The sequence below is a fragment of the Dreissena polymorpha genome, chromosome 8 (assembly GCF_020536995.1).
Source record: "Dreissena polymorpha isolate Duluth1 chromosome 8, UMN_Dpol_1.0, whole genome shotgun sequence".
NCBI lineage: Eukaryota > Metazoa > Mollusca > Bivalvia > Myida > Dreissenidae > Dreissena > Dreissena polymorpha.
In genome coordinates, this window is record NC_068362.1 from 49,084,479 (window position 1) to 49,099,925 (window position 15,447).

Genomic DNA, 15,447 nt, shown 5'->3' on the forward strand with positions numbered 1-15,447 from the left:
AGCACAATACAGCAGAATACAAACCAACATAAACACAAAATATGAATAAAGCTTGGGTCACTGCCTTGGAACGGTCAATGCAAAGCATTGGGGGTTTAAACCGGTTATAGAAGAAATATCTTTTAAAAAGGTAGTCGGCGTAAATGCTGACTTTGAAATAAAGTTTGCAATTTACTTTTCTAAATAAATAAACTGAAAACAAAAGTTTAACTATCGTGGGTTTTTTTCGCTTGTAAGTCGCATATTCACCGCATGAAATATGTGTTATCATTGTCAAACCACAAATTTGTGTAAGTACCGGTAGATAAAAATTATACTACGGGAGTGCAAATCATATGTGTTCTCAAATGCCTTATTATGAATATATTTCTTCACTATCGAAATATATCGTATGCTAATATTTGATTAACACGCAGTTTTCTTTCGACTCATTTAACTCACACTTTCATAGCCGCGTCATGCGAAAATGGGTCTTATGCGTTAAGGCCAGCGTATCTTAAACATAACATGTGCATTTGCGCAGTCTGGTCAGAGGCGATGCTGTTTGCTATAAAATCTCTCAATGTGTTATGGTCTCATTATGTATTTCCTGACCAGACTGAGAGATGCGCAGGCTGAATGGGCTATATAAATGATGGGCGCATATGGAATACGACCCATTTTCGCATGACTCGCATGACGAGGGTCATTAAAAATCTCATTGCAAATTGTAAATGGCACATATTAGAACAATGCTTTTCGATACAAAATTGAATTCAAAATTGCAAACTTGTAAATAAGGGCAGCCTATCAAGGCGCTCAGGTACGATTTCCAGATGTGCTGACCGAGTACGGCAAACATAGTGGTTGGATAATTAAACGATTTTCCCGTTTTCCTCTTATCGTGACACTATTCTATTTCGGTAATGTTTGTTTTCTCATCTTGAAAGCAAAACTGTGTTTATCGATAGTCAATTATATATTCCCCGGACGATTTTTAAATAGTGAACGAGTACTGACTCTGAAATTCTTCGAGATGGGTTTTAACGCGAAATTGTAACTGGGCCACAATTTGTGTCGTTTGAACATACAGAGATTAGTCCGGAATTCCGTACACTGAACAGTGCTACATCCTTTGCGCTGAGCACAGACACGGTGATGTAGCCAAAGTTCAGAGGTTTTTATCTCGAATCAGCCTATGAAATATTCGAATATATTCACGCGTGTCTGCTGGCGTTATGTAAAAGTCATTTAAGGTGAAAAGCTGGGTAAAACAGCTACGCTGAAAAAGCGCATTAGTGCTTTATACCTATGTTTAGGTCAGAGTTGTTGACACCGTGTTAACTGCTTGGGTAACAAGTAATGCATAAACAACAAAGTACGGGTCAACAGGGCTGTCTTTATGACTACCTAATTCGTGAGTAAAAAGTATTGCTCGAAGATTTATTTTTTATTTATTTTCATCAATTATCTTATTGTATATTTTGAATTTGTATATGGTGTCAAAAATCAAAAATTTGTACATGGAATTTTCATCATGAAATTATATTCTAAGTGAGATAGGTATTCGATATTCAAACAATATTCATTTAATATGATGGTGCTTGCAAATTGTCTTTATATTCAGTTCTCATTACCATTTTCATCATACTTTCTATGCTTTCAGAACGTCCGAAAAGGGCCATGTTGTTTTTATTTTTTGTATGTATCTCTATAAAATAAATAGGATGATAAAAAGTGCACACAAATCTCGACCCGTGCGTTATGACACACTCTTTATAAATTTGAATGGCGTGTGTTGATTTCAAACTTGCGATTAATTTTGAAATATGAGTTGCTTCTTAAATTATGCAATAGCGAACAACTTCAGTGCCTTCAGCGCTTTGATCTTGTGATGGCAGAGATTGTATGTGGGAGCAAGGAACGACAACTCTGAGTGTGAAAATTAAAAATAGATTTACAATGCTTTGTGTATAACCGCGGTGAGTATTCAGAAAACGATATTGACATATTGAGTTACGTGGATATCGGGAACATTGGTTAACGTCAAGTAAAATTTGAAAATCCCTTTTTGGTTTAAGCGAAGGTATTCTCAACTTTTTGGACGTCACGTGATCATTTAAAGATTGCACGATTTAAAGAAAACCAAAAGTTTAAGGTTCATGTAAAGTCCCAAAATGACCCCATATAGATGAAATTTTAAAATATAAAAATGATCAGTTATACCCAAAATAAGTTAATGAAATTTACATATGGTTGCAATAATCACATTTTTATTCCATATATGTACACAATTAAAAAAAAACACTCACAAATGGTAGTAATAGTGTAATTATTATCAAAAATATTGCAAGGTATGGCAAATTCTCAATTTCATTAAAAAAACACAAATGCACCAAATAAAAACACCAACAGTATATGCAAGTTATATGTAAGGTACTCCGAGCATCGAATTGCGTCAATACAGCCCCACAAAGACACTATGCGTATTTCAAACTGAACATGTCAATGCCATGAGTCGCTATTTATAGATTTTGGAAAAATACTAACTTTCTGCGCGCATAGCATGCGATCAATAAGAGTTATGATCTTATAAAATAAAATTAATGAAAATATAACATTTTCATAATATCTCCATAACAATTACACTTACTTGAAACGCACTATTTGAAAAGAATCTTGATATAATTGACTCTCCTCCCGATTTAATTTCATCGGTCGTCCATCTTGGTCAGAAATGTGTATTGATTCGTATTTGCGAATTTGTTAAATATTGCTTATATTAAATATTTACTTTATAACATAACTTGAAATTACCTCATAAACAAATTATACAAATTTTAGAACAAACGGATCGTGAGTAATTTATCAATGATCGATTTTGAAACGAAATATTTTTCGAATATACTTCCGGCAAATAATGGCTTCCTGAACAAGTAAACATGACAAGACAATAACAAAAGCACTTTTTCATCGATGACAAGGTTTTTATAGAAATGTAAGTGTTCAGTTGGTTTAATATGTGCGTGTGCCCAACATTTGTATAATTCATTTTTCCGATCCCACAAATATTATGACTAGATCGTTAATTGAAATATTGTTATGTCGACTTCCTTGAAACCGGATGTTTTATGCCCCACATGTTTAACTAACGTGTATGGAGTTCGAGATGTGACATAAACATGTTGTAATTTGTTTTAAGGTAGCCAATTAGTCGTCTTTCCGAGTCCTATATATTTCAAATGAACAATCAAAGTGTTTTCCCTTTTGGTAATATAGGTTATTTTTTTGTAATTGTGTCATTTTGTGACTATAATGAGTACTGTATTGCGAGTAGATAAGTAATTTTGAAAATGAAGGTTCACTGGTAAGTCCACCATACTTAAAGTAGTCCCCAATTATTGTGTTAACTTTTGACATTTTTTTATGTTTTTCTTTTCCTTATTTTAGGATTGTTGGTGTGTGTTGTGTGGAATTTTCATTTGTAGTACCTAACATTAAGTGTATACAATATTTTGACCAAAGGAATTTGTTCAATTTAACTCCGTTTGTTATTTTGATAATTTCATGCATGCGCTGTATATTTCTTCAAAAGCAACATTTTGCATCATATTTTTTTTTATTAGCATTTTCTTATATGTTCTACAAGTGTTAACGAGGCTATTGACTTATAAATTGAATTTATTGCCATAATATTTATTGAAGTATTTCTATGTGAAGAATACGCCTTTTTACACTTTACATGAACCTTAAAGTGTAACGGATACTAATGGGAAAACTTTCAATCTTGGTTTTGTAAGACTGATATCTGGTAGCTAACACATTAAAGCATAGTTGTAGTGTGTCAAGCTAAAACTCGTTAGCAAGATGGCGGATGGAATTAATACATGTACTCCGTCGTTTCGTTATGGATCTGACATTGTTATGGACTATAGTTGCTATGTGTGCGAGCAGAACGGACTCCAAAAGGAGGCCGCTCATTTCTGTGAACAGTGTTCGAAGTTTTATTGTGACACTTGCCCAATACTACACGACCAGATGTTTAAGACGCATTGCTTGCTTGGTCGGGAAGAGATTCAGAGATGGCCCGTTGCCAAAGCAACAGAAGATGCCCTAACACGATGTCAGGAGCACAACAACGAAACTTTAACCTTGTTCTGCGAGGATCACACGGAACTGTTATGTCTCAAATGTGTGACAGAAAACCACAGGTGATAAAATGAGTGTTTGTATAAATTAGTACGTCAGATTATGTAAATTAACCACTCGAAAAATGAATACTGTATAGATTAAGTGCAAACATAGTCTGGCAGTGTTAACAATTATATGTCCAATATAAAAAGCATTAAACGTTCAAGAAGATTCAAGAAGATTATCAGGTCACTGCATCTTCTAATAACAAATATATATTTATGCAGCTATTTAAGCCTCTTTTATTGCAGTTTTGAGTAATTAAACCACCATGATACTGATATTCCGTTTGTTAAGTGTAAAAATAAGATTATAAAGATATTCTTGGATCAAATGCTTAGAAATACGGCAACAATTTTATTTTGATGTAACAATGGGTCATAACAAGTTCAACAACATGGTCGCGTGTTTTTCATTTTGTAATGATTCCTATTTGCACATCGTGTATATATAATGTTTTTTTACATCTAAATTCTGCTGGTAACATTATATTTAGAATACTATTAAGCTGTTCAAGACGTCAATGAAAAAAAAACACTCCTGAGACAAGCGGACCACGAGGCCCTGCAATAAACGCTCACGTGGCGTTAAAGAATTGACCTGTTGGTCTATGGTTAACCTTACGTCACCCATGATAAAACATGCCAATCATATTGTAAAGAAAAAACATTATAAAAAATCATCAAGGCTGAGTCATAAAGTGGCCTCAAGTTTTTTTTTAAAGATTTGATCTGGTAATCAAGTTTTGGAAGTGCGTTACGCAGATTAAAGTGTGTTCTAGATATTGTCAAAATAAACATTCTGAACACTTTCCTTTAAGAATGAGTCATAAATGTGGCACCTAGAGTGGTATGAATTTGTCGTTAAAGATTTAATATGGTGGAATAGTTTGTAGACGCACAATACCCTCATTAAAACTTGGCAGAGTCATTTTAATATCAAGACAAACATTGTGACCAAGTTTCAACAACATTAAGTCGAAAAGTGGCCTCTAGAGTGATATAACGTTTTTTAAGGTTTGACCTTGTTTTTGAAGCTCGTAACCCAGATTCAAAGTCGTTCTAGATAGTGTAAAAATAAACATTCTGACCAGGTTTTATACAGATTAAGTCATGCATGTTGCCCCGTGAGTAGCAAGAATATGTATCTGAAGATCTAACCTGGTGGCATAGTTTATAGGTACACATTATCATGTTAAAACTTTGCCCATACATTGTCAAGATAAACTTTCAGTCCATCAAGATTGAGTCATAAATGTGGATTCTATAGCGGTAACTTGGGTTTCTTTATATCATTTGAAATCGTGACTTAATTTTTTGAAGCACATGACCTAGTTTCTAGCTCGGACTATATTTTGTTGTTAAGATAAACATGTCGAAAAAGTGTTATTAATATTAAGTCATCGGTGTGCCCTCTAGAGTTGTCATTAGAGTGGTAACACGGTTTTTATTTTGTTTTTTTTAATATTTGGACTGGTGACCTAGTTTTTTTACGCACGTGACCCATATATCCGAAGATTGCCTAGAAAATATGAAGATCAACATTGTGACAAATTTTCATTAAGAATAAGTCATACGATTTTTTCTGGATTAGTAACGAGGTTTTTATTATAATGGACTTGTAGAACTAGGTTTTTAATGTACAGCTTTGAATTCGCACTATATATAGTACAATGAACATTCTGACTAGGTTTCATCAATAGTGATTCATAAATGTGGCTTCTAGGGTTGTTACACGTTGTTTGTTTTTAAGATTTGACATAATTACCTAGGTTTTGTATTCACATGCCCTATGATTCAAAGTCGGTCTGGATATTGTCAAGAAAAACAGTCCGACTAAGTTTCATTAAGCTTGGATAAAACAGGTGACCCTTCAGTTGACGACGCACACCGCTACACGGACTAAATCTGACGCTGGACGTAATGTGATAACAATAGCTCACCTTAAGCATGTTGTACTCAGATTAGCTCAACAATATTATATAAAATAACTAACTAAATCACGATACGCACTATAAAATATATTCATTCTTTTTCAGGCAATGCAGCAGCGTCAAGCTTATTACCGACGTTGCTGATGATTCAGTACCTACTAACTTGTCGGATATAACTTATAGCATTGTAACTATGATTCAACAGATAAACACACTGCAAAAGGACAGAGTGGCCAATGTACAAACATTACAAAGTTCATATGAAAACATACTTGGTGAACTAGTAAGCTTTCGGCAGAAAATAAATGATGTCTTGGACAAGTTGGAAAAGAACACAATTGCGAAACGTGACCTTTTACATAAAGGGCTGTATCAATCCATACAAAGTGATATAAACAAATGTATAAAACAAACTGGTGCTATTAAATCTCTGGGTGATGTTTTGCAGGAAATTGGACAGAAAGATGCGAGATTGTCATATATAGCCAAACAAAAATGCTCACGCGAATTATTTGCGTCAAATGAACTGGTAAAGGAGTTACGCGAAGTACATATTTATTCAATGAAATTAGATTTTCGTCAAGATATCCTTCACTTCTTATCTTCATTATGCAGCCTAGGCGTACTATCCCAATACAACCCAAACGATATTATTCACTCAAGTTCGAACGCAACAACCATCACTACGAAAGTACAGGAAGACGCTAACGATTGTTCTATAAGAGGAATAAGTGTGTGTGCTGATGATACCATAGTGGTTATTGACCGCGATAATAAACGAATTAAACTGCTGGATAAGGCATTTAATGTTATATGTTATCTAGACATGCCAATTTTTGCGTACGACTTAAGCCAGGTTAGTCTCGATGAAGTTGTAGTTACCATCGATAACGATGATATCCATGGGGTAGAATTCTATTTAATCAAGAACGGATCTATCTCCAAAAAGATGACTTTATATTTACCCCACCGTTGCCGTGGCGTAACACACAGCATGGGCTTCCTGTACATCACTTCGGGTACCGCTCTGTATCAATACTCAATGACTGGACAACTGCTGAAGAAACTATATGAAGACACATCAGGGGAATTTACAGGTAAACATTATTTTTTATTTCAGTTAACTATTTGAAAATGTATAACACATTATTTCGAGTATTCATGTTAACGTTAAAATCTTTAACGTAACGTTGTTGGTAAGGTCAACAATCTCCAGAAAATTGCAGTATAAATACCTAACGTTTTTTACTCCACAGTTTACAAGACTGCAGTATGTGCGGGTAAAATTTACGTAGCAAATTTTCCACACCATAAGCTGATCACACTTGCTATGGACGGGACCCTGCTATCAATATTTACAGATCCAGATCTAGAGGAGCCCAAGAGCGTACATGTTACATTATCGGGCCAAGTTTTGGTGTGCGGCTCTATGTCTAACACGATCTTGCAGATAGATGGCGATGGACAGAGAAAGCAAGCAACCGTGGCAACTAGCGATAATGGTGTTAAGCAGCCATGGTGCCTGTATTTAAACAGTGCTTCTAAGAAACTTATGATTGGCCAGCACAATATACTGGCTTTACATCTTTCGTGAACAAAACTCTGAATGATAAACAGGACACGAGAGTGCATACATTTGAAACAAAATATAACGTATAAGTACTTGGTATACCCTTGCAACTATTGTCAGAAAGGTATAGATGCATCCTTGTTAACTTGAAATACTGGTTGATATGAAGATATAGTTAAAATGTGAAACACAAAATAACTCAACGATTACTTTTTAACGGTTGGTATATATTCAATTCGATGAAGGTTTTGAATAACGTGGTGTAATTCATTTATGTGACTAATGTTATTTTGTATATTCAGGATGCAGAATCAACGGGGTTTTCAGGGGTTTACACACGGGCTGGACAGAATGTAATCACGCCGTTAAGAACTGTAGTTTTGCAAATACCTCAAGTTATTTAAATACTTCGCAAAAATCTATAGTGCATAAAAGAAAGGTTTTCTTGCAGTTTGTGCCGATGTCATAAGTTATAAGAATAAATCCTTGAATACTTCTGAAATCGGTTACAAAATTTCACGTTGCGTGACACATATCATGTACAATGAATGCAGGAAAAATTGATTCTTTTTTAACAAGAACACATGCTTATTAAATATAATAACCGTCGTTTAAATCCGTAAAAGTTAAAAGATGGAACCTCAAAAAGTCACTTGATCTTGCACCCTGACATTGTCTTCGACTGTTTTTTTCGTTTTTTTTTTCTTTTTTGTTAAACAGTTTATGTACCGTATTTCTTATTTCAATGTGTCAAAAATGTATAAATATGTTTAAATTTAATTTTGTAATGTTTTTATTTAAGAATTTAATTGCATTTTTCTGCATCTGTATGAACTGTCTGGGCAATTTCACCTCATTTGAAAAACGCCGCTTGATGTTTTGCACAATTTTGGCGTAATTTTCATGACATTTCATGCACCGATAAAAGGAAAAAAGAATATTAAATTCTTGGTTATTTCAACATAAACACGATACTCGTATTTACAATGTGTAAATTTTACAACCAAATGTGTTACATGGGCTACCTGTAGTACAGGCTGTACATCACTTATTGTGAGTTCTCTCCCTTTAATGATTGGAGAAAAGATTGTTGTCACTTAAATGTATGGGAGTTTGGTGATTGCCGTCCCTTTAGTTAAGTAGAGAGAAGGAAGTCCTTTCAATGGAATGTATGATATTGAAATGAGTATTCTCCCTTATATGCGTGCCAGCGAGGTTAGTGAACTCTTTTTAATCTATAGAAGTGACGTTACGTTTATTATTGCGTGACGTTTAACTTGTTCATCTGATCATGAAGTGTTTATTGTTTGAAATCTAAGTAAAGGCAATCTGACGCCGCAAAGTAAATGCTTCAAACAACATCTGCAACACTGTTTGGCAAATTACGATTAAGCTAGATAGAAATGTTCATTGAATAAGATTTAGGAAAAAGATTTAACGAATTTCATTTCATTTGCATGAACCATTGTCTCCTGATTGAGTGTTCAAACTATTGCACCCGAGTCAATGTTGGCCACTCATAGGAGATTGTCATGTTTTGTGTTTATTAATTTTTTTTTAAAAATTCGACCTGTGCCAGGAATTCTCCAATTATGGCATCGAGGTCAAAGTGGCCTCGTCCTGTAATTGTTTGTTTTCCGTATATGTGTATTGAAAAACGTTAGAAAAAAAACACGTTTGTTTTAATTGTAGAGGCTGTTTCTCTTCTTACATTTTTAAATTGTGGCAGTTTGATAAAACTTGGCCATGCCCTGATATGTCATATATTTAATAAACGATACAAAATTCTGGTTTATATTGAAAACTATGACAAAGTTCTGTCTGCCTGCTGTCAGTAACCACTTCAATTTTTTTAAGTTTATATAAAAGAGATATTCTTATGTGCTAAATTTTTCAACTGTTAATCTTATTAAAAATATAGCTTTCAGATAATCTTATTGTTTACAAATAGGCATGCAAATGTTAAAATCAATGTTTCTTGCATGCAGCGACCTATACAAACATAGGTCCTTGTTGCTTGCTGTTGATATGTTGTTGTTTTTTTAATATGGATTTAAGGCCGTAAAATATGTTAGTCAATATTTTTATCTCTTTTTTTTTTTTAATGTTCATCTTTTTCATTAAGTATAGCTTATTTATAATAGCTTATTTATAATATTATTGTGTATAAACAGGCACGAAAAGACTAAAGACTAAATTCCTTGCATCCTTTGGGTAAGGAAATTGTAATTCTGTTGTTAAATCGTTGATTTATGGCCGTAAAATATGCAATACAATATTATTATGTGTTTTATTTTCCAACTGCTCATGTGTTTAGCAAACATAGCTTCCAAATGGTGTTATGGTGTACAAACAGGCACTAAAGGGCTAAAAGAAATGTTTCTTGCATATTTTGGGGTTAGAAAATAATTAATTTCTTGTTTAATTGTGAAGTTTTAGCCTTAAAATATGCATGTCAGGATTCTTATGTGTTAAATATTCCAACTTTTCGTCTTTTTTTAAACGAATATAGTTGACATATTTTGATATTGTTTACTAACCTGCACTAAAAGATTAAACCACATCTTTTTCTCATACGTAAGCAACTTTGTTAGAAAATACTCATTTTCTTAAATAGGTGAATTTTTGGCAGAAACATGTGCTCGTCAATTTTCTGATGTGCTATGTCGGACCGTATTTGGTACAAAAACGAATATGTACAAGTTTGTACCATATTCGGCCGAATATGGTACAACTGTCTAATTGTACCATATACGTATCTGCAGTTTTGGGGTAAAATGCCTGACCGAATATGGTACAAACTTGTACCATATTCGGATGAAAAATGTACCACATTCGTTCCGAATATGATACACACTCATCATCGTAATCATCATCATCATCATCATCGTTATCTCATCATCATCATCATCATCATCATCGTTATCTCATCATCATCATCATCATCATCATCATCATCATCATCATCATCATCACATCAATTATCAACACCCCAATGATCATCATCGTTGTTATCTTTACCAACACCACCATCATCATCACCATCAAAACCAACATCATCATATCCATTATCATGATCGTAATGGTGATCACAAAAGTTTTTTTTGTGATGATAATGACAGCGATGTTTTCGGTCGATAATGAGGATGTTGTGATGATGATGACGACGATGAGAATATCATCATCATCATCGGCCAATAAACATCGCCATCATCATCATCACAAATATTTTGTTATCATCATCATCATTATCATCATCGTCGGCCGATAAACATCGCCGTCATCATCATCTAAAAACTTATCATCATCATTATAACCATCATCATCGTCCGATAAACATCGCTGTCATCATCATCCCAAAACGTTTGTTATCATCATCATCATCATCATTATCATCATCATCATCATCATCATCACCACAATCATCAAACCCCAATCATCATAACCACTGTCATCATCATCACCACCACCATCATCATCACAATTTTTTTACCATCATCATCATCACAAATGTTTTGTCATCATCATCATCACATATTCATTTTACATTTTGTATTTTATAATTTGTTTCATTCAAGAGATTCAACAAACTTGTACTTTTTTCATTTATTGGTATACTGACAGGATTTTTCAAAGTAATATTGAAGAACATAGAACAGCATTTAAATTTTAATCCAACTGTAGCATTTTGACAAGACATAATATACATATATACATTCATTTTAGTAGCAGCCAAAATATCCCAAATGTGTTTCGTAAAAAGTTACCAGTAAATGAGCAAATGACAACAAATTTCCGGTAGAAGAACATAATCATCAATCACAAAAATAACATAACAGGTTTCCAAACACCGATATACATGTATATTTCACCTGTAATGTCTGTACATGACATCTATGATATCATACCAACCGATTCCACTAACACGCAAACGCAGCCATGCGTTTGCCCATTTTGGCCCCTTGATGATTTCTTTTATTGCCGAAATAAGACCGCTGTTTCTGCCCGCTCTTGTTAATAGGAAACGAACGCTAACAGGATTTCTGTTACTAGTATCTAGTCCAATATCCGGCCGAATGTAAATTCTAGGTGTTTGCAAACTCATTGACCTTATTAAATCTCTAAAGGGTTTGCCGACCTTCGCCAACACAAACTGGATTGACGGGTTTGATTGTATGCAGAACTTAAAAATTTCAACTTGAATGTGAAGTGGTAACATCAGAAATGGAAAAGTCGTTCGCTTCTGTGCCCTCCTATTGTTTATCATATCTTGAAGCTCTTTCAGGGCTGAACACACAGAGACGTCACCGTTGTCGCCAGAGTCACCGTTGTCGCCGGAGTCACCGTTGTCGCCAGACGCAGCGTTGTCGCCGGAGTCACCGTTGTCGCCGGAGTCACCGTTGTCGCTGGAGTCACCGTTGTCGCCGGAGTCACCGTTGTCGCAAGAGTCACCGTTGTCGCCAGACGCAGCGTTGTCGCCAGATGCAGTGTTGTCGCCAGACGCAGCGTTGTCGCCGGAGTCACCGTTGTCGCCAGACGCAGCGTTGTCGCCGGAGTCACCGTTGTCGCCGGAGTCACCGTTGTCGCTGGAGTCACCGTTGTCGCCGGAGTCACCGTTGTCGCAAGAGTCACCGTTGTCGCCAGACGCAGCGTTGTCGCCAGATGCAGTGTTGTCGCCAGACGCAGCGGTGTCGCCGGAGTCACCGTTGTCGCCAGAGTCACCGTTGTCGCCAGACGCAGCGTTGTCGCCTGACGCAGCGTTGTCGCCAGACGCAGCGCTGTCGCCAGAGTCACCGTTCTGTTCTAAGCGTGATATTATGTCCTTGTACACGCGTTGATTGATACGGATACTAACGTAATGCATGCCAAATCCTTCTGGGAAATACCCCAATGCAATTGTTCCAACATCACCATCGAACTTTCCATCTGCTGACACAATTGATGAGTGTTCTAGTCCTCGGGTAGAAACTACCAGGCACTGCAAATTATATTCTCTCATAAGTGCAATGAGCGTGAGGTTGTCGCCGTATGTCCCATTCTTAGACATATTCTTAACGTATTCATCAAATGTTTCATCATAGACAAAAGTTTCATAGAAATATCTGTTTTCTACAATGTGATGGACTGCTTCCTTACGTAAAGCATCTACGTCTTTGTATATACCAATTTTACCAAGTTGATGCGATATAGCAGCAAATTGACAATTTCCATCCGGATTTGGGTCCATGGCAATATTCACCCCATCCAACAACTGCAGATTTTCATGGTGTGTTAAAACATGATAGTACTTAGTTCTGTGATTTTGTTTCTCTGAGCGGTTCTGTTTTAATGAATGTTTTTTAATTTTTCGTTGTTTCTCTAACGCAACAGTTAGGCTAGTCATGTTTTCGACCCCAACCGATTTGCTTACGAATCCAAGTTCGGGTTTGTTCGGTACTTGAAATGACACGATATAAACACCATTTCGTTTTACTTTTTCTACCTTGCCTTCGATAACATATCTTTTGGTTGGCACCCTGGATTTTCGAAAGGGATAGCGAATTAATACTGTCTCTCCTACTTTGTACTTGCTTGGGGAAGTTGCGTTTTTCAACAGCGACCTGTAAGCCTTTTTATTTGCTCGCCGTATGGTTTTCTTTATTTCACGAGAACTATGACGTTCTTTGGTAAAAACATGACTTCTTCCGTAGTAGGCTTCAAAGGGCGTGAGACCCCCAAGAACTCGTTTGAAACTTGTGTTTATGGCATAGGCTAAATCTTGAAGCCCTTCGACCCAGTTAAATCCACGTTTACTTTTTGTTGCAAATAGAATCTTGGCCTTTATAACACTGTTTGACCTTTCACACTTGCCCTGTGATTGAGGATGATACGGCCTACTATTGATCATTTTGATGTTGTACTTGTTCAACAAAAGTTTCATACTAGGGCCTTTAAATTCCAGTCCGTTGTCACATTGGATGATGTCAGGGGCAAGGTTAACCATCAACACGTCCTCTAATGCCTTTGCAACTTCACGCGAACTCTTCGTTTTCAGGGGTTTTGGCATAACGTACCTAGAATAAACGTCCACGACTTGTAGAATATAACTGTATGTGGACCCCTTGTAGCTAACACTTTGATTTTTCATGTTAATTATGTCAATCTGCCATCTTTTGCCTGGTTCCTCTTCTGTAATTGTCTTTGGCTTTGGCTTGTTTGTAAATCTCGGATACTTCTCATGGTAATACTTGCTATTGTACAGTATTTCAAGGATAGCTTGTTCCGAGAACCCCGTGTAATTTACTTTCAGTTTGTTGTAAATAACCCTTGCTCCACATCCTTTGTTTTCCATGAACATCTTCTCAACAAATCTAGGAAGATCTTCTTTCACAAGGACTTGCTTTCCGCCACACAATAAAGAACCCCGGTCACCAAGCTCGAAGTCCTTACGTTTTCTAATCATGGCCAAACAATTATTCTCTTCAGGTGTCCGTTTCTTCACAGGGACATCGAACGATCCGTTTAAACATCTGACAATAATGTTGTACTTCGACCTGGGCAAGCACCCTAATTGCTTCCTTTTTCTCCTAATTGCTTCCTTCATCTGAAATAATATAATAAGTTATTATACATTTATACTTCATTAGTTAATAGAGCTTGTATTGAACACCGCGTGTCGAAAACGAATGTCTCACGACATGAGCTGAGCTAAAATCACTCGTCTGATAGCTCCGCTAAAATTTACAATCCGAACTTCCGGGCAATATGCGCAATGAAAGTAGCAAGTACTTCATGTAAAGTTTCATTGAAATCCAACCGAATTCAAATTCAGGGGAAAAATAGCGGGCAAACTTATGGCGGTCAACGGACAAACGGTCTGTAGAAACCAATGCTACGTGGATGGAAGGGATATAAAGAAGGGGCCCTGGGGGCCTAGGTCGCTCACCAGAAGTCACGACTAGGCAGGGTTCGAAGGTCAAAGACCTATAAACTCCATAAAATTTAAAATGTTCAAATCTACAGATTACAGGAGCTCGATCTGATTTTGGTGGAAAATACACTTTCGAAAAAATGACTGTAGCTTAAATATTTTAGCAGTTTAGGAGTTACGCACCCGGAAGGAATGCCACGGACAATTGGATAGACGGACGGACAACTGCAAATGCACTCTGAGGGGGGGGAGCATAAAACATAAACATCAATGCATGTTAAAACATCAATGCATATTAAGACAACTGAACATTAAAATTATGTACAGTACTTACTGTCAAGAATTCTTTTGAAGTTTGAAGAAAGTTTGGATTTCAATTCTTTCTAGTCGAAAATCACAACTTTTCTTGCCGACCGCCAAGTCAAATATGGTTACTGACTTCTGAGTAAGACTCGTGTGCAAAATTCCCGCCTTTTTAAAGCGGCACGTTATCAAAGAAAAAATCGGAAACTTCAAAGCTTTGTCGGCTTCTCAGCAATATGACGTCGGAACGACAAATCAACTTTACAAAGTAATGTTTAGGAATACAGTCACACCTGTCTAAAGCAGCCAGTCAAACATCCTTATTTTTGGAGAGATATATTCATTTAAAAGAGCTCAAAATCTCTTAAATCGGATTTTGGTGAAAATACACTTTCGAAAAAAAAAGTTTTAAAAATTTGAAAATTGCTATTAATGATCTCCACAAAAGTATCTGGCCCGCCCGGGAATCGAACGTGCCAATCTGACGCGCAACCGACTGAGCTAGCCGGCGAAACAGTTACACAACCAGCAAAATCCATGTAAAGTGTGGTTAGGTTAGCT

At 36.1% G+C, this 15,447-nt stretch overlaps 2 protein-coding genes across 2 annotated transcripts in view; one reads left to right on the forward strand and one right to left on the reverse strand.

Moving 5' to 3' along the window:
- The window catches only part of LOC127840958 (uncharacterized), a 60,180-nt gene that overhangs the window by 11,487 nt on the left and 33,246 nt on the right, over window positions 1-15,447 (reverse strand). The window lies entirely within an intron of this gene.
- On the forward strand, window positions 3,735-9,206 carry LOC127840959 (uncharacterized). The gene is made up of 3 exons (XM_052369428.1): window positions 3,735-4,190; window positions 6,209-7,200; window positions 7,360-9,206. The coding sequence occupies exons 1-3, from the start codon at window positions 3,847-3,849 to the stop codon at window positions 7,695-7,697; spliced, it is 1,674 nt and encodes a 557-aa protein (XP_052225388.1). The 5' UTR covers window positions 3,735-3,846; the 3' UTR covers window positions 7,698-9,206.